This window comes from Dreissena polymorpha, chromosome 13 (assembly GCF_020536995.1).
Source record: "Dreissena polymorpha isolate Duluth1 chromosome 13, UMN_Dpol_1.0, whole genome shotgun sequence".
Taxonomy (NCBI): Eukaryota; Metazoa; Mollusca; class Bivalvia; order Myida; family Dreissenidae; genus Dreissena; species Dreissena polymorpha.
The window spans coordinates 59,088,115-59,115,318 of NC_068367.1; the positions used below are offsets into that span (position 1 = coordinate 59,088,115).

At 35.4% G+C, this 27,204-nt stretch overlaps 2 protein-coding genes across 2 annotated transcripts; one reads left to right on the forward strand and one right to left on the reverse strand.

Annotated features, from left to right (window-relative positions):
* The first annotated feature begins 3 nt into the window (after positions 1-3).
* Positions 4-18,563, forward strand: LOC127854819 (polypeptide N-acetylgalactosaminyltransferase 11-like). Its single transcript, XM_052389884.1, has 10 exons — positions 4-787; positions 1,456-1,537; positions 2,440-2,612; positions 3,234-3,361; positions 3,854-4,073; positions 5,900-6,045; positions 6,351-6,503; positions 9,946-10,257; positions 12,793-12,939; positions 14,924-18,563. Exons 1-10 carry the CDS (start codon positions 481-483, stop codon positions 15,056-15,058), a joined length of 1,803 nt encoding a protein of 600 aa, XP_052245844.1. The 5' UTR covers positions 4-480; the 3' UTR covers positions 15,059-18,563.
* A 1,172-nt stretch (positions 18,564-19,735) lies between these two features.
* On the reverse strand, positions 19,736-27,173 carry LOC127854832 (EKC/KEOPS complex subunit Lage3-like). Its single transcript, XM_052389898.1, has 3 exons — positions 27,009-27,173; positions 22,816-22,944; positions 19,736-20,459 (listed from the first exon to the last, which is right to left on the reverse strand). The coding sequence occupies exons 1-3, from the start codon at positions 27,026-27,028 to the stop codon at positions 20,333-20,335; spliced, it is 276 nt and encodes a 91-aa protein (XP_052245858.1). The 5' UTR covers positions 27,029-27,173; the 3' UTR covers positions 19,736-20,332.
* Positions 27,174-27,204: the final 31 nt, after the last annotated feature.

The window sequence follows — 27,204 nt, forward strand, 5'->3', positions numbered from 1 at the left end:
TCTTATTTAATGTGCTCTATTTCCCGTCCTACAAACTATTTCATCCATATCACGAAATTGTGTGATTTAAATAAATTAAGTGGAGATTTTTATATACACGAAGAACAACAAATTGTAAATGTTTAAATACATGCGATTCGTTGTATATTCTGTCTATTGAGCCATCAATAATACATGTAATTTCATGGCAAACGTGTTCGGGATTTAGGAAAACTTAGAATGTTGTGTACTTGCACCCGGAAAAGACTCTTTAGTTGCTGTGTTTGATTTCTTGTTGCTACAAATGCAATTAAATAAAACAGATACATTCAGAAACAAATTGATTAAACGGTGTTCATCAGACTCAGAGTCTAGATTGCCATGTGCTATTGATAAAAATATATATGTTTGCAATACATTTTCGTGACCATAAACATGCCATTGTCTTAAACAGATACAATTGGTACGATTAAGTTCAGGTCTGTTTTGAGAACATGACACATGTTTGATATACTGAAGATGCAGTTTTCTCGTTTGAAACGCTACCAAAAAGCTGGTGTGCTTGGTGTACCAGTTATTTTCTTCATAACAATCGTGGTTTTAAATTCAAAGCTCTTGTCATCGTCAACTGGTGGTGGAGACCAGAGAAAATTGCGACTTGTACATGCTCATTCTGAGCGATCAGCTGAAAGGTTTAAACCAGAACGTTTGAGAATGTCTCATCCTTCAGATCTGGTGTATGATGCTGAAAAACTTATGATGCTTGGCAGGATAAATGACGACAAAGATCAAAAGCAAAAGGAGGAAGGTACATATCAATAAGCATCATCACCATTTTATTTTCTATCAACCTCCATTCTATTAATCCTCTCACATGTGACATTGTATTTAAGTAAACTGTTGCATTGATATCAGAAATAATCTAAGGTTAAAAATTAATTCATTTTTCAGATTTAGCTATTATGTAGACCAGGGTTTTTTATCTGATTTTGGGGAAAGGGCCTGGCCTTTTTTGAGGGGAAAAAAAATTGCGCGAAATACAGATTTGGGGGGAAAAAATCACGTGAAGCGCCGTATCTTGGGGAAAATAAGGAAAGTCTTAAATAATCAATTCAACATATTTTGCTGTTAAAAACAAATACAAGGCAACAGATAATTTAATTTTGCAATATGTTATATTTTTTACACTGGATCAGGTTAACTTATGTATTTAAAGTTTAAAAAAAAAAAAAAAAAAAAAAAAAATTTTTAAGGGGAAAAAATTGAAGTCTGGGGAAAGTTTTCCTGCTGAGGGGAAAAAAATCTGAGGGGAAAGGGCCGATTTTCGGCAGGTCCCAAAGAAGGAAAAAAAGCCCTGTAGACTGAATAACTCTGTATAAACAATTCACTGAACATGCAAAAGTTAGGAATATCGGACACAAACTTATTTTTGTGCCTTATTCCTGAAGTGATTACTTTTATTTCTGTTGATAATAGGTTCAAGTCTGTATGCGTTCAATGAGCTACTAAGTAGCCGTTTGAGTCTGAACAGAGCCATTCCTGACACGAGACATCAACTGTAAGTAAACATTTTTATGCCCCCTTATTCGAAGAAGAGGGGGTATATTGTTTTAGTCCTGTCTGTCTGTCTGTCATTGTATGTGTGTGTCCCAAAACTTTAACCTTGGTTAAAGTGTTGCAATAACTTTTGCATTATTGAAGATAGCAACTTGATATTTGGCATGCATGTGTATCTCATGGAGCTGCACATTTTGAGTGGTGAAAGATCAAGGTCAAGGTCATCCTTCAAGGTAAAAGGTCAAATATATGGCTTCAAAGTGGCGCAATAGGGGGCATTGTGTTTCTGACAAACACATCTCTTGTTTTAACATGTTTGTTTTTTTAATTTAAGTTTGAACTCGGCATGTTATCAAATCAATTTGTTTTGATAAAAATATTGCATGTAGAATGGTATTTTATTCTTTGATGCTATAGTATATTACATGACCTAATTTTGACTCCATCACATTATATAACATTTATATCATAAATTGCTTAGTGTAACCCTAATAAAGTGTATCAGTTAGTTTAAACCTATTTATTTTAGCTTGATTGCATAGAAAGCCTAAGGCTTATTTGAAACACTCTAGTCCGTTTCTTGGGACTATAACTTGAACTTAGTGTCTCTTGGGGAGATCTTAAGAACGCTCCCACAGTGACCTCCCAGCTGCTAGGTGGACACGATATCCATTACGCCACTGTGAACTATACTTGAAGTAGCTGGTTTAAAGGTTTCTTTATGATGATAAGCATAATCATGTAATAAATGTTCCCCTCTTCTTAAAAAATATGCCAAATATTTTTGCATAAATAGCAAAATGGGAAAGGTTTTTTTTCTCAGCCAGATTAGAACAAATACAGGTTAAGAAACAGGTCCAAACAAACAAAGATAAAATACTAGCATTCTTGAATTGATTCCAGCTGTCACACCCAGACTTACAGATCTGACCTCCCAAAGACCAGCGTGATCATTTGTTTCTACAACGAAGCCTGGTCAATTCTTCTGCGGACCGTGCACTCTGTTATCAACAGGACACCTACCAGTCTCTTACATGAAATAGTGCTGGTTGATGATGCAAGTGATCTCAACCTGTGTATGTATCAACTGTTTTAAAGTGGGTGTATTCAATTTCTCCAGATATATCTACGGTTCGTGAAACAGATCCATTATCAATGCAAATTGGTAAAAAATCCCAATTTCGAAAAAAATATATCTTTTCAAATAAGTGTCTGATGATTATTAATTATAAATTTTATGTCAGTTGCAATTTACAAATTTTATAGCAATAAGTTATATAATTTTGTTGTTATAGGTTAAATTATTATTAGGATTTATATTAATTCAGTTTTCAAATTCAGCGGACTTTTTATGCGAAAAATCCTGAAATCTCATTTTTCAAAATGATCAGGAAAAGGCCTGGATTTAATGTCAACATTATTTAAGAGAACAAATATGAACAAAAGTATGATGATACTAACTTCAAATATTTAATGAACTTAAGAATTACAGATTAATCCCTTTCTCCAAACTGATACCAATGCATTTAATAATTGCGAATTAAAAACATATCTGCACAAAACATATTGAGATATTTCAAATATTCTACATTTCTTATGTACTGATACATGGAATTTCTGACAGAAATGCAAAACATATTTTAACGTTGTAACATTCTACTTAGAACAAATTTAACACAGAAAGCTTTTTTGCACAGCCCATCTGCAGGAAAAACTAGCCATATACATCTGGGAGCTTCACCCAAACGTGACTTTGGTTCGAACTCCAACACGACAAGGCTTGATACGCGCAAGAATGTATGGTGCCCACGTTGCCACTGGAGAGGTAGTGAGATATTCACAAACAAGGATCTTATTAAAGTCTTAAGTGGGTAGCATATTAATACATACTAAGATTATGACATTGGGGGGGGGGGGGTATCTCTTAATTCCAGTGATTTGATTCAATGTTTCTTGTGGATTTATAAGTCTAGACCTCGTGTTTTGTGGAATATGAAAAATCCTTAAATGTAATGGTTATGGGCTACTTAAAATTTATTGGTTAAGGCAGGTCATGCAAAAAATGCATGCTTTTAAAGGATTTATTAATTCAGAAAATTGGATATATCAGTTAAAATAGCAGTTTTCGATATCAAAGGGGAGTAACTCGTGTTACCTGGTATTGTTGATCAATTGAATTGTCTCCCTTTGTTATTTAAAAAAATACTTTTATTCAGAAAATTTAAATAAATGAATCAAGTAACACTGTACTTGGTAAAGTTAAGTATGATATCTTCCACATATTTGGTATTGTATTACTTCCTGTAGTTTTTTTCAGGTACTAGTGTTCTTAGATAGTCACTGTGAAGTAAATGCGCAATGGTTAGAGCCACTTCTAACGTCTCTAGCGAGCACCAAAAAGCCAACAATCGCTGTACCTGTGATTGATGCGATCAACTCGGGAACGTTCGAGTACAAAGAATCCCCTCTGGTCAAAGGTGGTTTTAACTGGGGCCTGCACTTCCAATGGGAGCAATTGCCAGCAGATTATTTTAAAAGTAAGCAAGTGTTTCAGAGGACATAGATTGCAGCATATATTTGTTTGACGACTGTAATCTCTACATCCAACAGTTTTCATCTCATTTTTACACAACTTTATGAGCTTTTGCGGTTATGATATTAGGCTAAGTTCTCTGATTGAAATGCTATATGAAGTGTAAGCTATGGCCCTTGTTTTTAATAAATGCCGTTTTAACAGTTTGTGCCATATGTTCTAATATAAGTCTCATTATCACTGATGAAAGTGCATGATATACACTTCAACACTTTTATTTCGAACACCGATAATCCGAAGTTACTGTTATTTCGAAGTATTCGGGTCCCAATTTTGGTTCTTCTTTGTTTAATGTAAAATTTCATTGGTAATCCGAACTTCGTTAAACCGAAGAAATCGTTAATTCGAAGTGATTCTGTCGGTCCCAACACTTTAATTCGCACCTAATTAACTATCTTTAATCCGAAGTCAAAACTGCAAAACAGTGAGCGTAATTTCACACCTTTGTCGTCTGAGCGTGGCCTGTCAAAAGCCGATAATTACATTTTTGTCGTATGCGCGTAGTGTGTGAATTTGCTGATTTGTGCTATTCATTATATTTTATATCTTTGGTAATAAGAGAAAAATAAAAAGCAGAAAAAGAATCGTTTTATTCCTCCGTTTGTAACAAGTAAAAATCTATTGCTATATGACTAGTTTACGTTTTTAAGTACAACAATTATTAATAGTATCTTGTAACCGAACCATACGGATTCCACAACGTTTTATTTTTACAGAATCAATCAAATCTAAGTCTGTCAAATGTTTATTTCAAATTATCGTTAATCCGAAGTTTTTTTAACGGTCCCGACGACTTCGAAATAACAGTGTTGAAGTGTATCTTAAAAAGAAGATCTTATTACCAGGTACATTAACTTTAAAATCCATGGAAAAGGCCCTGGTCAACAGCTTTTTTTAGTTGGCGTATAATACTTCTTTATCCTATAACTGCAGGCAGTCTTGAGTTGATGAACAATGGTATCTTTGAAACCTTTTGTATTTCATGCTGACGATGAAAATGTCATTTACTGATTAGTCTATGAAGAATTACTATGGCTTCAATAACATACGGATTGGTTTTACTCAATTAAAATCTATTACAAGTGTTTGTGTATTCCTCAACATGATGGAAATATTAATTCTATCAAGATCCATTATTATTCATATAGATTGCTGTTGCGTTCTTGGCAGGATTTAAAAACTTAATTCAGCATATCAAGATGGCTTAAATAGAAGTCGACTTGTTTCAAGTCAAGGACATAATTACCTACTGAGCCACACTCCAAAAACAATTGGGCATAACCCATACGCATAGAGCTTTGTCCCAGATTAGCCTGTGCAGTCCACATAGGCTAACCAGGGACATCATTTTTTGCGTGTACTGGATTTTATTTAAGAAGAGAATTCATTTCAATTTTTTATAAAAACGCAAATTGTTGTCCCTGATAAGCCTGTGAAGACTGCACAAACTAATCTGGGTGCCGTTTCATCAAAGATCGTACGACAATCTTAATTTACGACCTTATTTTGGAGACTGAAAATACAAAAGCTGTTCATCAATATGCATTCAAAATATAAACCATATGTGAGAAAACTATGAAATGAATAGATATACAGAAAAATAATAGTATTATTATTTGGTGTTTAGTTAAAAAGCGTCTTTGAAATATGTGTCGTATTCCAATTTTGTCGTACGATCGTTGATGAAACGGACCCCAGGGATGCCACTTTATGCACATCCATGAAGTCACGCTTTCCCAGAACGAGGCTGATATATAAGAGTTATTGCAGACAATGAAAGCTATATTCAGCCCATCGAGACGCCCACAATGGCTGGGGGGCTGTTTGCCGTGTACAGACAAGTCTTCAGGGATATGGGCGAGTACGATGCAGGCCTGGACACGTGGGGAGGGGAAAACCTGGAGATATCATTTCGAGTAATTACCTAGACTGTATTCATCAACCCATGTATTGAATTACAACATAATTATGATAATGTAAAATATGTCCTTCAATGTTTTCTAACATGAGCCCCTGGCAGGTATGTCATTAATAACCAATTGCCAATCAAATTCATAGCATCAAAGAATAAAAAAATTGGTTGAATTTTCAGGAATCTTGATTCGTTATGTTAAGTTGGAGTCTGCTACTGGTAGATCCCTTGTCAAAGCATTTAAATTTATGTGAAAATCACTGGTTTTAAATAATCATGACATCCCTGCTCTGTACTTTTCCATGTCAGTTTTGGCAGTGCGGGGGAAAGCTGGAGATTGTTCCATGTTCCCGCGTTGGTCACATTTTCCGCCAGCGTCGCCCATACGAATCGCCGAGTGGTGAAGATACCATGCTGAGGAACTCAGTTCGGGTGGCAAAAGTCTGGATGGATGAGTACATTGTACGTGCATCTGTATTCATAATATGAGACCAGTTCTGGGAATTCTTAATGCATGTGTGTAAAGTGTCGTCCCTGATTAACCTGTGCAGTCCGTACAGGCTAATTAGGGATGACACTTTCAGCTTTATGGACTTTTCTGCTTAAAGAAAGTCACTTCTAGGCGAAGAATTCTATTCAGGTTTGTGCTAATTGCACAGGCTAACCAGGGACGATACCTTCACAGGCTTTTTCCGCCCTATGCCACGGGTCCGAAATTCGGCCCCATTCCCGGTGCAAATCTGGTTGTTTTTTTTTCCAATTGAAAAAAAAAATTCCCAATTCCAAAAAAAAAAAAAAAAAAAAATCTTTTTTTTTTTTTTAACCTTAAAATATATAAGTTAACCTGATCCGGTGTAGAAAATAGAAAAAAGTCTTGCATAATTAAATTATTTGTTGCCTTGAATTTGTTTTAAAAACTGTAAAATATGTTAATGATTATTTAAGACTTCCCTTATTTTCCTCAAAATCCGATTTTTTACAACTCAAAAAAGGCCAGGCCTTTTGTTGTGAATGTACGTAACGTTATTTGCCGCGCCGCGCTTAAGTGTATTACGTCCCTGACGTCACGCCATATTTGTTGTTGTTTATATACGTCATGTTTATATTTGTTTTGAATCTGAAGTAAAAGGAAGAACCTGAACACACAACGCTTTGTAACTTTATTATCCACACGATCGCGATACCTTTTCCCCAAATTCAGATTAAAAAACCTGCACTTATCACACATGTTCATAATATTTTGTAAAATTTTAAAAGTCGTTTTTTACCAGTTAACGGCTTCTTTGAAATATAAGAAACACTATTTACATGCGATAATTTTTCCCAATTGAGCCAATTTTGCGATTATCTTTTTTCCCAAAATTGGGGTTTTCACGACGCGAAATTCCCAAAATTCCAGTGTGGCGTTTTCCCAAAATGGAGCGGAAAAAGCCTGCTTCAGCTTATACGGATTTTATATTTAAATTGAGTGTCTTAAAAACAAAATCAAAGTCTAAGAGGAAAGTGTCGTCCCTGATTTGCCTGCGCAGTCTGTAGAGGCTTGTCTGGGACGACACTTTACCCTTAACGCGGCTAATATGATTATTGAAATATAATCTCCATGACTTGAGGATGTTATTCACACCTCTGTGAAGGGGCGAATCATTCGCAACATATGAGATATACGGCCCAAGGAGCAATGTCCACAAATGTCATTAGATCAAAGATCATTTTTATGGTGAATTTTTTAAAAACTAGAGCTTTGTCACAGACGTGACGAATACTCCCACATGCCGCATGGACACAGAATATTTTGCATGTTGTCTTCACAAAAAACAGCAGACACAATGCTCAATGTTTAAAACACACTAAGTGACCTTGTGACCTAGTTTTTGACCCGGCATGGCCCATATTCAAACTTGACCTAGAAATCATCTAGATACAACTTCATACCAAGTTTGGTGAAGATCGGATGAAAACAACTTGAATTAGAGAGCGGACACTTAATACGGACCGACAGACCGACCGACCGACAGACAAGCTCACTCCTATATACCCCCCTAAACTTCGTTTGTGGAGGTATATAAAATCACTTTCAATATTTTATTATTTCATGATTGCTTTGAACAAGTTTGCATTAAATCCAGTCTGGTCGTCGTGGCATAGTGGACATGGTGTCTGCCTAGCGACACCAGATCACCGCTGTGGGAGCAGTCTTTAGATCTCCGCCCCCAGAGACACCAAGTTCTGGTTCTTGTTCCAGGAAACAGACTGAAGAGTGTTTATAATAAGCTTTGAGCTAAAATAAAAAGGTTTAACCCATTTATGCCTAGTGTCTAGAAAAAAAGCCTTGGCAAACAGCGTAGACCCAGATGACCTCATCAGGGTCTGCACTCTTTGCTTAAAGGAATCTCTGTAAGAATTATTCTAAATATAGAAATAAATATACTAGACATCCCTAATTTTGGAAATAAATTGATCAAAGTTAGAAAGATGGGAGAGTCCACTTGGCATAAATGGGTTAAACTCAATCCAGTCTGCCAGCAACTCACCTCATTCAGGGTTCGACACTAAGGCACGTCCGACAGACATTGTCTAGTAAGATCGGTGGTCGGGCTAGTAAAACTGTGGGCTAGCTTGTCCGACTGGTCGTACATACAAAATCTATATTGATTCATATAACTATAACTAACCGAAAACCTTTTTCTCTTAATGTGTAAAATAACTATTGTATCCATTATTTACATCAGAACAAAACTAGCGTATATAAATAAACGCGGAGCATTCACATGATTCTTCGCTATTTTTAGACGCGAAGGAGAGCTTCCAGCAGAAATAGCTTGTTTCCATTGGTAAAGTTGTCATGAATATTAACCCTTTGCATGCTGGGAAATTTGTAGTCTGCTAAAATGTTGTCTGCTGAATTTCTAAAATTAGCATTTTCTTCAATTTTTTTCAAAGAATACTATCAGAATAGCAAACAGTTTGGATCCAGATGAGACGCCACGTTCTGTGGCGTCTCATCTGGATCCAAACTGTTTGCAAAGACCTTCAAAATTCGGTTCCAGCACTGAAAGAGTTAATGATTTTCTGCAGTGTTGTAGAACTTTGTTCTATCGAAAATCGGTATCGTCAATGTAAACATTTTGGCATAGCAGACGAGAGAATGTAATTTAAAGAATGGCTTTGTTCAAGATTGGATTTTCGTACGACAAATAAGTTAATAAAGAAGAATCCGAAGGTAAAACTGACACAGATTATGATTGAAATGGGCCTTGGAGTTGTGGTAGCATGGAGCACAGCGGTCAAGGAGGCCAGAATTTGATAACGTTTAATAAATGTCACCTGCTGTACAGACATCATTTGTTTAACTGGTGATAAACAGTGAAATTACAACAAACAATTTATATTGTTAAATAGTTTTATTTTATTTTTTACTCTGTGCATCAAAATAACTTTCTTGTGTTCACAAATTATTTTCTGATAAAACCTGATTAAACAGTCACACGACACAATTCTGTTTATTTGCTATGTCATTTATGGTCTAGTAGACATCAGATTCGGGCTAGTACATTTTAAGAGGAGCTGGTCCGATGGTCTGGCTGTAAAAAAAGTTAATGTCGAACCCTGCTCATATTGGCCCAGTTTCAAGAACAAAAGCAATTTTTGAGCTCAACTTTAAAGATTAAATTTGAGCTTCCAATCAGCTGAGAATTAAGAATGTCTGTCAGCTCTAATCTTGGCTATAAGAATATGCACAAATTCCTCCTTAAACTTAGGGTTGAGTCAGGCTCAAAACTAAAAAAACAAAACAATCTTATGTGAACACAAAAGTGAGCTTGAGGATCTAACTCAGATAAAAAATAAAAGTTTAGTTAGAATATAGACTTATTTTCATTATACTAGGTCATTGTGTTTCTTTCAGCAACATTTCTTTTCTACGAAAAGCTACGCAACAAGCGTGCAGTATGGCGACATTTTTGACAGAGTGGCTCTCAGGCAAAAGTTGAATTGCAAACCCTTCAAGTGGTATTTGAAACACATATACCCCGAGTTACAGGTACCAGGGGAATCGAGCAATGTCAAACTTACGGTTCCCAAGACGGGTAATCAGCCGGTCTATGTTAAACACGGTCAGATTGAGCACAAATCCACTCAGCTTTGCCTGCAGCCAGAAGGAGGCAACATTACGAGGGATGTGAAAATATTACTTGGACAATGCGCCAGTAGCAGAATGGTAGGTACCCTGCTTGTGTTGTGATTCCCCTTACTACGGAGCCAACTGAAAGAAAGAACATTGACATTTCAGGCCCAATTAATATGAAAGAGTCCGAAATTATTTTTAAGAGTATTTGAACTGGTTATTACAGCCTTGAATTGCATTGGCTCATGTTTTGCATATTTTACTCAGTCACTCTCAACAGTTTGTCAGAGCTTTTTTTCCTGCTTTGAGAAGTGGCCTTGGCCCTCCCCCCTCCATTTGTGAAAAAATGAGTCATGAACAGTTCAAAATGAATCACGAACTTAATAAAATTGTGAAACTTTGAGTCGCGCACTTTCTTTAATTGTGAACATTTGAGTCCCGAACTTCCCAAAATTGTGAAAAACAGCCATTCTCACTGAAGGAAAAAAAGCCCTGTTTGTGGATTGGTATGTCTTCCGAAATGTTATAATTATGGAGCAAACTTCTTTCACATTTCACAAGTGAATTGCAAGTGAAAACGTCATCACCATGAAGTAAATATGTGCAAGACATTTAATAAACCCTTAGTGTCCTATACCAGTGCTCCAGCTAGGCCTAAATCGAAGGGCGCCGCGCCCTGCCCTCCCGAACCTCCGCCCTGCCCCCCGAACCTCCTTTTTTTTTTTTTACATATGATTATTCATAAATCTCTTATTACATTGTAATTAGTTTAATCCTCATTGTAGACATTATATTTGAATGGTTTAATAATAATGGGAATAATACAATTATTTATAACATATAAATTAACATGAAATAGAAAGCATTCCAGAAACACCAGCGCGCTCGAATGTGCCCTTTTCACAAAATACTGTGCGTCGAAAGTGCCCTTTTCACAAAATACTGCGCATCGAAAGTGCCCTTTTGACAAAATAGCCCCCCTGCCCTTTTCAAATCCTAGCTGGATCACTGTATACATTCCTGAGGTATTTGCCCTGGAACATGATACGCCCCATTGGTGCAAAAAAATACCATGTGCCATCTAATTTCAATGTCACATGGTACCTTTTTGAACCAAAGGGTGATATCTGTCAAATCCATGCTGGGGAATTAGTCCTGTTTGTGACAAAGCTCTGTTTCAAGTAGTTATTTTACAATTGTAAGTACATTTGTCATTTTAAATGAGTTGAATGTGTGGAAATATGGATACTCCTGATTGTATTTAGAGAATACTTGTTTCAGTAATTGTGATATGCCATCATCCATGTGTGAGAAAATGATAATTTGTAAATTGTCTCCTTGTAGTCATATGTAGTATAAGTGCGCCATCTATGCCTAATTGGTATTGCACAGCACCTTTCCGCCTCTACTTTCCCTTGAAGCTCCCGCTTTGCCTTTTCTATTCTCTTTTTTATGCCCCCGGATTGATAGATTGGGGGTATATTGTTTTTGTCCTGTCTGTCTGCCTGCCTGCCTGCCTGTCCCAAAATTTTAACCTTTGTTAAAGTTTGATAACTTTTGCAATATTGAACATAGCAACTTGATATTTACCATGCATGTGTATCTCATGGAGCTGCTCATTTTGAGTGGTGAAAAGTCAAGGTCAAGGTCATTTATCAAGGTCAAAGGTCAAATATCATTGTATTTTTCTTTACTAACACTTTAACCTTCGTTAAAGTTTGATCATAACTTTTTTAATATTGAACACATGAACTTCATATTTGGCATGCATGTGTATCTCGTGGAGCTGCTCATTTTGAGTGGTGAAAGGTCAAGGTCATCCTTCAAGGTCAAAGGTCAAAATAATATAATAATTTTCATTTCTGCATTTAATCTCTTACTTACTTCTCGTTGAGCTGCACCTCAAAGGTCAAAGGTCAAATGTATGGCTTCAAAGCGGCGCAGAAGGGGGCATTGTGTTTCTGACAAACACATCTCTTGTTTTCTTATCTGATCACATTTTTATAGCTAATTTTCTAAGTAGTTACAATAAAATTTATGATTTTACAAAGTGATATTCGTATTTTAGCTTTAAACGAAAGCACATGTTGTATGATTTATTTTACATGTTATATTGAAAATATGCCACAGGGTTAAGACCAATGTGTGCTAAATGGCACCTCTGACAAGAGTCCATTCTGCCCTTTTCAAATCCTAGTTGGAGCACTGAAGCATAATCACAATAAAACAAAAAAAGAACCAAAAAATGCAGTAAAATATCAATTATATCTCACTTTGTCTATATATTACACTATTTAGATAAAAATATGATTGAAAATTAACTTTCAGGACAAGGCTTCTTATATGGCCTTCGTTCTGGATAAACTGGGCTTATTAAACCTGTGCAGTTCGCACATGCTAATCAGGCACGACACTTTCCGCCTTAATTGTATTTTTTTTCTTTTAGAAGAGACTTCATTACAACATAAAATTCCATAAAAGCCGAATGTGTGGTACTTGATAAGCCTGTACAGACTCCACAGGCTAATCTGGGACGACACTTTACGCACATGCATAAAGCCAAGTTTTCCCGAAACATGGCTGATATCATGTTATTTTCAACATGGAATCGTCTTCTGGTCATTCAAGGAATGGTACGAGACCTCGGATCAGGAGCTCATGCTGTCACAGAAGTTCTGTCTGGAAGCGGCAGACAAAGTGGGGGAGTCAGGGTACGCTAGGCTCGGCAAATGCGACGGCATGAAAGTGAAGCAGGCTTGGATATGGTCTATAAGGGTAATAATGATGTGTTACTTTGATTACTTATTGAACAACCCATTAAGCTTGAATCTGTGTATTAGAGGCGAGGCAAATGTGACAGTTTCAAAGCAGTTCTGAATATTATCAATAGGGGTAACATTGTCATGTGATTTTGCAACAAAAAATTGGCTTGCCGGTTTGAAGCAGACCTGGATATTGTCAATAGGGGTAACATTGTCATGTGAATTATGCTACAAATCATAGGCTCGCGGTTTTGAAGCAGGACTGAATATTGTCAATGGGGCTAACATAGTCATGTACATTTTGCTACAAACCATAGGCTCTTGGTTTTGAAGCAGACCTGAATATAGTCAATAGGGGTAACATTGTCATGTGAATTTTGCTACAAATCATAGGATTCTGGGTTTGAAGCAGACCTGCATATTGTCAATTGGGGTAACATTGTTATATGAATTTTGCTACAAACCATAGGCTCTTGGTTTTGAAGCAGACCTGAATATAGTCAATTGGGGTAACATTGTCATATGAATTTTGCTACAAATCATAGGATCGCAGGTTTGAAGCAGACCTGAATATTGTCAATAGGGGTTACATGGTCATGTGAATTTTGCTACAAATCATAGGATCACAGGTTTTAAGCAGGTCTGAATATGGTTAATAGGGGTAACATTGTCATGTAAAGTTTGCTACAAATCATAGGCTTGCAGGTTTTAAGCAGGCCTGAATATTGTCAATAGGGTTAACATTGTCATTTTAATATTGCTACAAATCATAAGAGTCCTGGGTTTGATCCCGGCCCAGCCACATGACTTGTGTGAATGGTCATTAAATGCTTTCTATGGCCATTCTCTAACTCTGTTTCAAGTATGGTAGTTGAGGGTTACTGGTGTACATGTGTGCTGTTAGTGCTGGTGAACCAACTATTGCTGGGAAAGTGTGAGTTGGGAAAGTGATATGAATTAAATACTGTTGACAACGATGAAGATCTAACAAAACAAATTATTAATTTAATATCATTTTTTGACAATCTTGTGTTGAAACAAGGAAAGAAACTGCTTGTATTTTTCTGACTTAAGTGTATTGACTTTAAAATCTGACAAATGATAATTTCACAATTTAGTATTGTACTATTCCCTCAATCAAGAAGAGGGGCTATACTGATAAAACAATGGATGTCTGTTTGTCTAACGGACAGTCTATTGACATTGGCGTACTCTTACTATTTTCAACATAAGGAAAATCAAATTGAATGGATTGCTCTTTTAGATATCAAATTATGCATTAGCAATATTCAATATCCTTCTTCAAATATATTTTTTACATTTTTTTCAACTTGTCTTATAACAACAGGTTACAACATACACCGTTGTAGGATAGTGTGGATTGATTTTATTTTGTTGACATAAAATGGAATCGTAAAATCCAAAATTTCCTATGGAGCTTTAATTTGTGGCTTTGTTCATTATGTCTAGTATGAGACTTTGGACGGAAACATTTGTTGAACATTTGAATTTGTTGTTGAAAGGACTCCCTAAAAATCCACAAAATTAATATCTGAAGAGCATTACCGGTGTTGGTCTCACCATATTCATCACTACTGTGGAAAGCATTTGTTTTGTCTTGGTCTCACTTGACATTAGAGGACTAATGGATTGTTATGGGACAATAGAAAATAACTGTGTCTGCTTTTCAGAAAATGGTTGATGTGTTGTTGAAGTGAAGAAAAATGAGCCTCATTGTGGGAAAACTGGGCTTAATGCTCGCTCGTAAAGTGTCATCACAGATTAGCCTGTGCAGTCTGAACAGGCTGATCAGAGTTGACATTTTCCAACAATAATTGATTGTCATATAGAATGGACCTCCTTTAAACGAAAAATTCCATGAAAGCAGAAAGTTTTGTCCCTGATTAGGCTGTTTATACTAGTATGACAACATATGCACATGCATTAAGCCCTGTTTTCCTAGAACGGGGCTCAAATAAACTGCATCTTTATTTCAGAATATGGTGTATCAACTTTACAATCCGACCAGTGGAAAGTGCTTGGTGCCAGCAAATATTAATGAGAAGAAGTACCTTGTACTCGAGATATGTTCAGCAGAAAAACAGTCACAGTTCGAAATGAAAGTCACCTAGCAAACATGGCTTAGAAGGTCTCTTGAGTGTTCATGCCAGGACTAAATATATATATATATATATATATATATATATATATATATATATATATATATATATATATATATATATATATATATATATATATATATATGCTTGTATAGTACATGGCAGACATGAGATAGAAGTGATTGAATATCTCGGGAAATATGTACCGGGAAATCAGTATGAGGAAAAAATACTCGCATTTTCTAACATTCCTACAATTCCTCATTATCAGGCTATTTGTCTGTCCGCCAGTTTGTCCGTGACACGTTCATGTCTGCTCCATATCTCCAATATCCTCAGATAGATTTTCATCAAACTTTCCTCAAATGTAGAGGACATGTTGACCATGACCAGAAGGAATGAGTCAGTCATCCCAGCTGAAGATCATGGTCAAACGTCAAGGTCAAAGGTTTGAGCATCCATCGTCTATACCCTTTGAAAGAATTCCAATAAATGTTGCTCAAATGTTATGGTCATTCAGACAATGTGCATAAGGCATTTGTCAGTGATGCCGGCTCATGGTTAAGGTCGTACTTGAAGTAAATAAAAAATGAGCCTTTACCTTCTTGTACAATCCATATCTCCTACATAGATTGAATGATTTCATGAAAGTTTACTTCAATATAAGTAATTGTGATGATGTCAATGTGGCATGAGTCAGTTAAGGTGGGTCAAGGTCATACTTCACTTTCAATGGTTAGAGCCTTAATTTGTCATGTCTGCTCCATATTTCTTATACCCTTTAAAGGATTGTATAACATTATTAAATGCTTAGGTCATTGAGACAATGTACATAAGGCACGAGTCTGTCTTGCTGGCCTTAGGTCAAGGTCATTCGTCATGGTCAAAAGTTAGAGCCTCTACTTTTGTGTCTGATACATATCATCTATACCTTTTAAAGGAGTTTAATAAAACTTGGTGACAATGATTAGAATCTCATAATACTTATTGTGGATTTCTCTTAAATTTTTCCCTTAGGATATCTCTAAAGAATTTTCCGTAAGCTTACTATTACCATTTCTCTTTTGTTTTTATGCCCCCAGTAGGGTGGCATATAGCAGTTGAACTGTCAGTCAGTCAGTATGTCAGTCAGTCTGTCCGTCCGTCAAAAAAAAAAACTTTAACATTGGCCATAACTTTTTCAATATTCAAGATAGCAACTTGATATTTGGCATGCATGTGTATGTCATGAAGCTGCACATTTTGAGTGGTGGAAGTTCAAGGTCATCCTTCAAGGTCAAAGGTAAAAAAATAATTCAAAGCGGGGTTCTCATGAAGCTGCACATTTTGAGTGGTGGAAGTTCAGGGTCAAGGTCATCCTTCAAGGTCAAAGGTCAAAAAAAGTACTTTTTTTTTTCAAAGCGGCCCAATAGGGGGCATTGTGTTTCTGACGAACACATCTCTTGTTTCCTTAAGATTTCCCATCAAAGCTTTGTGAAGACGAGCTGATGTTTAAAAGCAGGTGAAATTAATTTGACAGGCTGAGTAAATAAGTTTATGCCTGTATTGTGTTTATGCAGCTGTTTGCAATAAATTTCATGATCGTGATAATGTGTCCCTAAATAATAACTATGAATGTCAACAGGTACCAGTAAGCCTAGCTGTATGGTGCTTTGTCAACAATGTGATATTTGGCAACAAAAGCTAAGGCAGTGATTATTATGGTCAATTGTATTAGAAACTTTGACGACATTCAACTTTGGATTGCGCAATTATATTATCTTAATGTGGGCCTTACTTGGAAGCAAGAAGATGCTGTAGTCCAATAGTGACATTGAATTGATTTTTATATTAATTAATTAATCTCTATAGTTAATTCCGAGATTGTGTGTGTTTTTGTTTGTGAAATATTTTGTACAAATGTGTACAATTCAAGGTTATGTTACATGCTCATTGTCAATTATATGTATTACATGCACTGTCACTCAATAAGAAGATAAATTTAAGAACTAAATACATTTTATTTAATGTGTGGGTAGTGTTATACATCTTGTTATTGAAACATATCAGATAACATTATTAAGTACTTATTTTAGTATGCAAGTACTGACATTAACCAGATTTACATTCTTTGTACAGTTGATTATATATACATGTGGGAAAGATGGGGGCTAGGCCAACAATCTTTAGTTTGTACGAATAAAGAAACCAATGGTCAATGTACACAAGGACAATTTATGAATATTTTAAATAGTCTTTTCTGTGATACATTGTTTAAATACCCCACTTTGAAGATGGCGGCATATAGCTGTCACACTATACATGTCCTTTTGATATGTCTTTGGAATATTGCATAGTAAAAATTGTTGAATATTTTAGTATATACAAATTAGGTTTTTATTATATGTAATTTTTATGTTCCCGGATCAAATGATCGGGGGCATATTGTCTTTAGCCTGTCTGTCTGTCATTCTGTCCCAAAACCTTGGTTAAAGTTTTGCCATAACTTTTGCAATATTGAAGATAGCAACTTCATTTGGCATGCATGTGTATCTCATGAAGCCGCTCATATTGAGTGGTGAAAGGTCAAGGTCATCCTTTAAGGTCAAAAGTAAAGAATACAATCCAAGGGAAGTAATAAGCTTTAAAGGGAGATAATTTCTAAACCTGCCAAATGATATAATGAAATTTTATTTCAAAGCGGCGCAATAGGGGGCATTGTGTTTCTGACCAACACATCTCTTGTTTATGACGTAAAAAACATGCTTAAATATCCTGTAACAACTGTTCATCATGTCAAAACAGCACTTTTCGTATACATTACAGATTGTTTCTGTATTATTGGTTTATTGTCTTTGAAAAAGTTGTTAAGGAAAAAAATTATATTTACATTACTATACCATTTTCCTAAATATCTGTCTTCAAATATGTATACAATAAACTAATTCTTTGACTTAAATATATAAAAATCAAGTTTTCCAATGAAATGTTAAACCTTTTTAGAAAATTATCGATTCTTGTCGAAATTCTTTCAGATACAAGTAATTATTCCATTTTCTTGAAGAGTTTGGTAAAAATCAGTTTATACCTCAACTTTTTCTGAATGCTTATTAAAACATTTGTTGAACATGTTTCTGCAATTTTCAGAGATTCTTTTGTGTACGGCTATGTCTACAAGGGTCAAGTGATATTTGATTATCATAAAATCTGTTGAAACAACATTTAGCAAATAGCATATGGCAGGGTGTTAAATAATCATCAATTTTGTTGGAACATTAAATATCACTGAATGCATCAAATATTGCTATTTGTTGCCCTAGACAGGTGCTGCATGCTAGTGCCATGCCAACAGGTTTTATATTCTTGTTCTGTATATAAGAATTCCAATAATCGTGCAATAAACAATTATCATCCAATAATGTTGAAACTACAGCAGTGATAAAAAGCAACCTTGGCTCAAGCCTTGTGTGAATTTGATCTGGCAACATGTAATATGTGAAAATCCAAAGTCAATGACACAATAAAAGCTATAAATCAGCGATTTTCCTTGTCCAATTGGGAAAAGTACCTGTACCGGTCCAATTGGGAAAAATTGAGTCGTGAAAACCTCAAAATTGGGAAAAATCGAGTCGTGAAATCCTTAAATTGGGAAAATCGCGTCGTGAAGTTTGGGTCTTATTGAATACATCATACAGTTCAAACTTAATTGAACATACCCATTAAAATAATCATTTGCAGGCATGCCTTAATGACCATTACTTAAAGTAATAAAGTTGATATAAATAACAAAATATTATAAAGAAGACACAAAATCAATTACCAGTTGTTTTAATCTCTTATAAAGCAATGTCTCTCTCTTTCATTTTTTTGAAAATTTCAACAATCTTTGATGTTTGATCATCTATCAGTTGCTGGCATCCCTCTCTGCACAGCATCATTAGAGCTGTCAATGTGTCCTGTGATAGACGGTTCCGATTGGTTGCAAATGTTGTTCATTAGACTGAACAACCTTTCCACAGAGGCAGTGCTGGAGGGCATTTCAAACTACGATAGGGTTTCAAACCGATGTAAAACAGTACGCTGGCTGCCTGACAAAAGAACCAGAAACAGTAACGACTCTATTGATTGAACGTGCTGAATAATAAAACCCGATATTAATTGAGCGCGTGGTTACACACAACTATACGATTTTCTTTGTTCGCTCGCCGAAAGTTGGGTTTTGTTATGAAACTTTCGATCGTTTTGAGAAAAAATTCGGACGCCGATTGGGATTTTTTCAGATGCCGATTGGGTATTTGGGAATTTTCGATAGATTGGGAAAGTACCGTTTACCGGTACTTTATAAAGAAGGAGGAAAATCGCTGTAAATGTTCACCTCTGTTGTGTAGTATATTTAGCCATGACTTTTCTTTGAGAACTTTGTTTCTCATTTCAATGATGAAACCATGCTATTCTAAATTGTTTCAACTTAAATTTATCAGTATTTTGATTAACTGACATTGCCTTCACAAGACGAGTTCCCGATTTAATTACAAAATTAAAATGAATAGCCTAAGTCACAATTTTTGCATTAATTGGAGCCAAAACAGATAAGAATATTTTAATGACATTAACGTGTATTTGCGTTATTTGGTGATTTCATGTTGTCAGATTGGCTAAAACATGTTTATTTTACAGTTGTATTATAAAATGAGAAAACAAAACATTAACTGGGATCAAATAGGTATTTATTTCAGATAAAAAAGCATCTCCATGTATACACTGACAGAAAAATTGTTTCTCAAAACAATTCATAATATTTCATGACACTGAAAGTGAACCATGTGGCCCATGTTGTTAAACTCTTAAAACTTTTCCTATGCATCCAAAAGCAGGAATTAAATTGCAATCTTAAAATAATGAGTCTAAAATGAAGTATGGGACTGAAGCTTATAACAGGAGGAAAAGTCAGGCCAAAACATTCACATGGACGAGGTTTCTAACTGGCAATCCTGATGATGATGGCGGTGATGATTATGAAGACATATGAGTCGCGTTCTGAGAAAGCTTGGCTTAATGCATGTGCGTTAAGTGTCGTCCCAGATTAGCCTGTGAAGTCTGCACAGGCTAATCAGGGACGACACTTTCCGCTTAAACGGTATTTTTCGTTGAAAGGAAGTCCTTTTTTACCGAAAATCTAGTTTAAGCAGAAAGTCTCGTCCCTGATTAGCCTGTGCATACTGCACAGGCTAATATAGGACGACACTTAACGCACATGCATTATGCCCAGTTTTCTCAGAACAAGACACGTAGCCTTTCCCAGGTTGATCAAGTCTCTGCAATAACTGGCTTTGGTGGTCCAAATGTCTCTATTGTTTTTATGACCAAGGTTAAATGGTCAAAAAATGAATTCACTGCTACTCGTAGTGATCTTGCTTCTTCCGCTTCAAAATGCCTGAAAACACAAATTGAGCTTCAAAATGCCTGGAAAAAAGAGCTTTAAATTGCCTGAAAAAACAAAAAGAGCTACATAATGCCTGAAAAAAAGAGCTACATAATGCCTGAAAAAAAGAGCTACATAATGCCTGAAAAAAAGCAAAATGAGCTTTAAAATGACTGAAGAAACAAAATGAGCTTCAAAATGCCTGAAAAAACCCAAATCAGCTTCAAAATGCCTGAAAAATTGTACGCTAAAAACACTGAAATTTGGAAATTCATGTCGATGAAGTCTTCATATATAAATTGGTGTATATGATTTTTTGCTCCCAAAATCTTTTAAATGGATTACTAAATGTTGTCAAGTTGCTAATATATTATTTACTTATGTTCAAGCCAAAGAGCTGCATAGAGAAACAAAAAAAAATGTTGCACTTTATTAATTTTTTTAAAAACTTATATTGGGAATTTTTTGACAGCAATTGGGGAAATTAGAAGTTTTCAGGTACTTCATAAAGAATGAAAAAAAATACTGAAAAAGAGCTTCAAAATGCATAAAAAAAAAATGCCTGAAAAAACAAAATGAGCTTTATCATGTCTGAACAAGATGCGTTTGTGAAACACAATGTCCCCCTATATGATATTTGACCTTGAAGGATGACCTTGACCTTGTGAAGGATGACCTTGACCTTTCACCACTCAAAATGTGCAGCTCCATGAGATACACATGCATGCCAAATATCAAGTTGCTATCTTCAATATTGCAAAAGAATTCATAAAATAAGCGATTTGGGCCATATATATTTGACCTCTGACCTTGAAGGATGACCTTGACCTTTCACCACTCAAAATGTGCAGCTCCATGAGATGCACGTGCATGCCAAATATCAAGTTGCTATCTTCAATATTGCAAAAGTATTTATAAAATAAGTGATTTGGGCCACTTATATTTGACCTCTGACCTTGAAGGATGACCTTGACCTTGACCTTTCACCACTCAAAATGTGCAGCTCCATGAGATACACATGCATGCCAAATATCAAGTTGCTATCTTCAATATTGCAAAAGTATTCATAAAATGAGCGATTTTGGCCACATATATTTGACCTCTGACCTTGAAGGATGACCTTGACCTTGACCTTTCACCACTCTAAATGTGCAGCTTCATAAGATACATATGCATGCCAAATATGAAGTTGCTATCTTCAATATAGCAAAAGTTATTGCAAAATGTTAAAGTTGGCGCAAACAGACCAACAGACCAACGGACCAACAGACCAACAGACAGACAGGGCAAAAACAATATGTCCCCCACTACTATAGTGGGGGACATAAAAATGAAGCTTCAAAATGCCTGAAAGTATAAAATTATATTTTATATATATTAGTAATCATATACAGATATAGGTGGGTTACAAACTTGTTACTAAAAGCTGGAAAAAGTATTTTATTATCAGTTTGTGTTTCACCTATTTGGGGTAGGTTAAGCTATTACATTTGCTCAAAATTTGAACTATATTTGTTAAATCATGCTTTGTATAGGTAAATATTAATATCCTTAAAAACAAGAGCTGTGTTTGTGAAACACAATGGCCCCTACTGCGCCGCTTTGAAGCCATATATCTGACCTTTGACCTTGAAGGAGGACCTTGACCTTCACCTTTCACCACTCAAAATGTGCAGCTCCACGAGATACACATTCATGCCAAATATCAAGTTGCTTTCTTCAATATTGCAAAAGCTATGACCAAGGTTAAGTTTTTGGACAGACAAGAGCTGTGTTTGTGAAACACAATGCCCCCTACTGCGCCATATATTTGAATATATTTGAATATATGAAGCCATATATTTGACCTCTGACCTTGAAGGATGACTTTGACCTTTCACCACTCAAAATGCAGCTCCATGAGATACACATGCATGCCAAATATCAAGTTGCTATCTTCAATATTGCAAAAGTTATGACCAAGGTTAAGTTTTTAGGACAGACACACACAATGACAGACAGACAGGCCAAAAACAATATACCCCCGATCATTCCATCTGGGGGCATAAAAAGACTAGAACAATTTCACTGGAATTTCTTTTCTGCAGATAATGTTTCTGGCGTATCATTATTGATTAATTTTCAAATTGTTTGTTTTCTTCCCTAAATAAAAAAATATCATAAATATGCAACTCTTTTCAATTCATGATAAATCATGATAAATTATTAAGGACAAACTTGGATACTGAAACTTTTAGACAGGATAAATATTTATTATCAGTACTGGTAATCTTGTTTTCTTTTTTGCATTGATCTTTGAGCTAGTATAATGTGTCAATGCAATAATTTTGGCTCAAATATTAAACAGTAATAGTATTATATGACATACACTTTCAAAGTGCACTGCTCCACATCCATCTTTTTCCTTGTGCCCCCACGTTTTGGCTCAGCATCAACACTCAGTGTTCCAAAAGCGATCTCTGCCTCGCGCTGACTTTGAAAAGGCACTTGCACATCTCTGGTTGCTAGTTAAGGAAAGAATGTAACCCTTTACCACTTAGATACCGGTACTTATTTTGACACATTTGTAGTCCTATAGAAAGTTACATTAAATTAAAAACCTTTCTTACTATATTCAAGTTTTAAAGGCTTTATTTCCAACCCTTAGATACTGATGAGCAGCAAACAGCATAAGACCTGAACAGACTGCGAGTTACTCACAGGCTGTTCTGGTTTTGTACATACCTATTTCACTTTGCTTAGCTGTATTCAAGGGCAGTATTGTTTTTGTCCATTTGCTTTGAGGGGCCTCTTCTCAAGTTAAGTGCTTATTTTAAAAATGCATGTAAGCCTTGGGTGTATTGTTCATTTCAAACTAAGCAAAATGTTAAATGATCAAATTGTTTTTTTTGTTGTTGTTTTCTCAAAGAAAATCCATTCTACCAATTTAGTTTTAATCAACAGTGGTCTAGGATTATTTAATCCATCTTGCAAATAAGAGCCCAAATGAGGTCGCAGTGGTGTAGTGGATATGATGTCAAATCAACAATCAATAGTTCTAGGGTTCAATCCACACACTGGGAGCTTTCTCAAAATTTCATTAATTAAAACCAATTACTGATTCTTCCCAGGAAACTGACTTGAGTGTCTTAATAAGCCTAGTGCTCTATGCACAAACGAGCTTAAATAAATAGATTTTCACTCTATTAACTTAATATGGATCAATATACAAGGTATTAAACTTTAAAAAAAATTAAGTTGCTCATTGAATTATGTTTATATATTTGGTAGTAATGTAAAGGAAATAGCCAAGACTATCTGTTGAACAACAATTTACAATATTTGATACGTTGAAATTAATGAGTTTAAAGTTCAATCAGTTAAGAACTGTGTTGCTATTTTTTAATAAAAAATATTTAACAACTAACAAAGCAGTACTACTTGTACACTAATCTATGCATAATGCAAGGCTATATAGTACACTAGAGACCTGAAAGTCAATAGGGGTCATCTGCGAGCCATGATCAATGCACCTATGAAGTTTCATGATCCTAGGCGTAAGCTTTCTTAAGTTATCATCCGGAACCAATTTTCTAAGTTGAGTCACCTTGACCTTGACCTTTGACCTAGTGACCTGAAAATCAATAGGGGTCATCTGCGAGTCATGATCAATGTACCTATGAAGTTTCATGATCCTAGGCATAAGCGTTCTTGAATTATCATCCGGAAACCATTTTACTATTTCGGGTCACCGTGACCTTGACCTAGTGACCTCAAAATCAATAGCGGTCATCTGCGAGTCATGATCTATGTACCTATGAAGTTTCATGATCCTAGGCCTAAGTGTTCTTGAGTTATCATCCATAAACAAGCTGGTGGACGGACGGACCGACCTACCGACATGTGCAAAACAATATACCCCCTCTTCTTTGAAGGGGGGCATAAAAAACAGCAGTTTATGATATTTAAAGGCGACAATGACTGTCTGAATTGTGGCCAATATCATTGAAAAAATAATGGTAACATATTTTTTTGAGCCAACAGGAACACTGTGTTCCATGTTTAGAATGCACATTAATATATTGGTAAGTCAGCTCTGTGTATAAACAATTAATTACTTTTATTGGCATTGTATTATTAAAAAATACCATGGTAAATGACATAATATTGTTACAACAACATTTGCGTATGGAGTCAACAAGAAACACATTTTATGGTAATAAAAGTGACAATCCCATACAGCTGATATACCCGCAATTTAACTGTGATTACTTAAATCGGAATTACCTGGGATAGTTCAGTGTCTAATGATCTACATTGTACTGCTACAGTCGACTGAATATTATCTGAAAATGATGAAGCTGGTGAGAACAACTAATTCTTGATTTCTGCTACCTTGTACATAAGAAAAGCAGCAGAAATTTGACATTAGACGGGTGAAATATTCCTTGTCTGTGGATTTCTTTCACAGCCATTTCACAACCACAGCCAAGTGACATACCGGTTAGATAGTATGTTGTGCTGAACCACGCTTTGCTTTGTTCAATTTTCAAACTTATCAATACAGTGCTAGCCATTCCTATCGTAATTTGTATGTTTTCTATCAATAAGATCTAATATTAGTCCATCCTTTTGTTGCATATCAAATAATTTGAGTACCGGGGTATATCTCGACGCTAATTATAAGTTGATTGCATCTGTTGAAAATTATTGATTGATATAACTTGTTCAATCACTAAGATGGTATCACCAAGGGAAATTTATATAGCTATTTTGACCCATGTTCATACTTAACGTGCACTGCACTACCTGCATGTTAAACAATAACAAATCCCAGCTTTTCAATATATTTCTTTTTAATTTAAGCAGTGAAAAGAAGCTCATAATCATGTCAAAACTTCATAAACCATATCACATTTAAGGTGTGATCATCTTTCAAAACTGCACCAATCATAAATGCTGTGTACTTCCGATTATGAGGATATTAACCCTGAAGCACATTAGTAAAGTGTAGGGGTGTGTAAAGTTTGCCACTCCCTTCAGCCATTTTTTCCTTCTTTATAAAGTACCTGGAAACAGCACTTTCCCAATGGGGGGAAAAACTTCTCAATTGCTGTCCAAAACAATCCATATTTAAGGCCCTCCCCCCCCACAATTGTTTGTTTGTATGTAAAAAAATGCATCATTTACTTAATTTCCCAATGCAGCTCTATGGCTTGAACCATAGTAAATACAATGTATAATATTGACAACACTTTTTTTTATCAATTTCAAAGTTTTCGTAAGCAACAAATCAAAAACACCAATTTTCCAATCTTAAGAATTTACAACACAAATTTCCCCCATTTTCAGGTTTTTTAGCGGTAATTATACCCACATTACCATTGGTTATTGGGGCTAGATAGGAGTCACTTTTTCACTCAGTCAGTCTGTCTGTCACGAAAATTTCATCCGATCTTCACCAAACTTGGTAAGATGTTGTATCTAGATGATGTCTAGGTCAAGTTTGAATATGGGTCATGCCAGGTCAAAAACTAGGTCACAGGGTAACTTAGTGCGTTTTAAACAGAAAGTTTTTCCGGACCAAAAATTTGTCATTTATTGTGAGACTTTAAAATCATTTGGCACATTTGTTCACCATCATTGGACAGTAGTGTGTCATGGGAAAGAATTATGTCGATATCTCCAAGGTCAAGGTCACACTTGGAGTTAAAAAATGGCCATAAATGAGCTTGTCAGGGCCATAACTATGTCATTCATTGCAGGGACCTATACAAACAAATTTGTTTGTATAGGTCCCTGTTCATTGTGAGCTTTTAAAATGACTCTGTATGTTTATTTTGTTCACAGTCATTGGACAGCATGTCATGCGAAAGAATTCATGAGTTCAGAGGTCAAAATGGCCATAATAATTCTTACAAATCGCCATAAATTAGCTTCTCTTGTTTTGTGAAGACAGCATGCAAAATAGTCTGTGTCAATGCAGCATGTGGGGGTATATGTCACGTCTGTGAAAAACTCTAGTTTTTCCTAATTGGGAAAAAAAATGGCTACATAATTACCATTACAAATAAACATTATTGATTCAGCAGGACACAAACCTCATTATAAAATGCGGTCCTTTATTTATGGCAAGGAACCAAGTGTGAAACAATGAGGCAAAAAAAGTAATGTTATGGGCAGCTTTTTTGAAAACATATTTTAAATGAATTTAAGTTCATACAATACCAGAATGGATAATAATAGACAACTAACTTATAAATAATTCTGTCAATAACACTCCCATAGCAGACTGATATAATCATAAATATTTTTTTATCTTTAGAGTGTGATAAATTTGTTTGGTTCTATGACAATTTTTTTGAAAATTCTATTGAATAGTGTTGTTTTTTTATTTATGTCAATCTGCAAATAAAGTGGAGCCAGCAGTTTTAAACGTAAATTAATTAAAGCGAAATTATCTTGTATATGTGCACAAGTATGCTATAAATTGTCAAATTAACATCACATTCATTCATAATACTTATGAACAATACAATGTGTTTCAAAATTCTTAAAATACGACTTATACAAAAAGGATACAATGACAACTGTTTGGCCATATTTATCGCTGATAATGTAACATATATTGAAAGGGAAAACTATATGAAAATATCAAATAAGTGTACTTTCGGGCATAAAATAAGCAACTTCACTACTGTTTACATTTTACAGGAAATGCTGCTTGCCGGTTGAGTGCGCATGCGCACGACTCACCGTGATCACTTCCGCCATATCG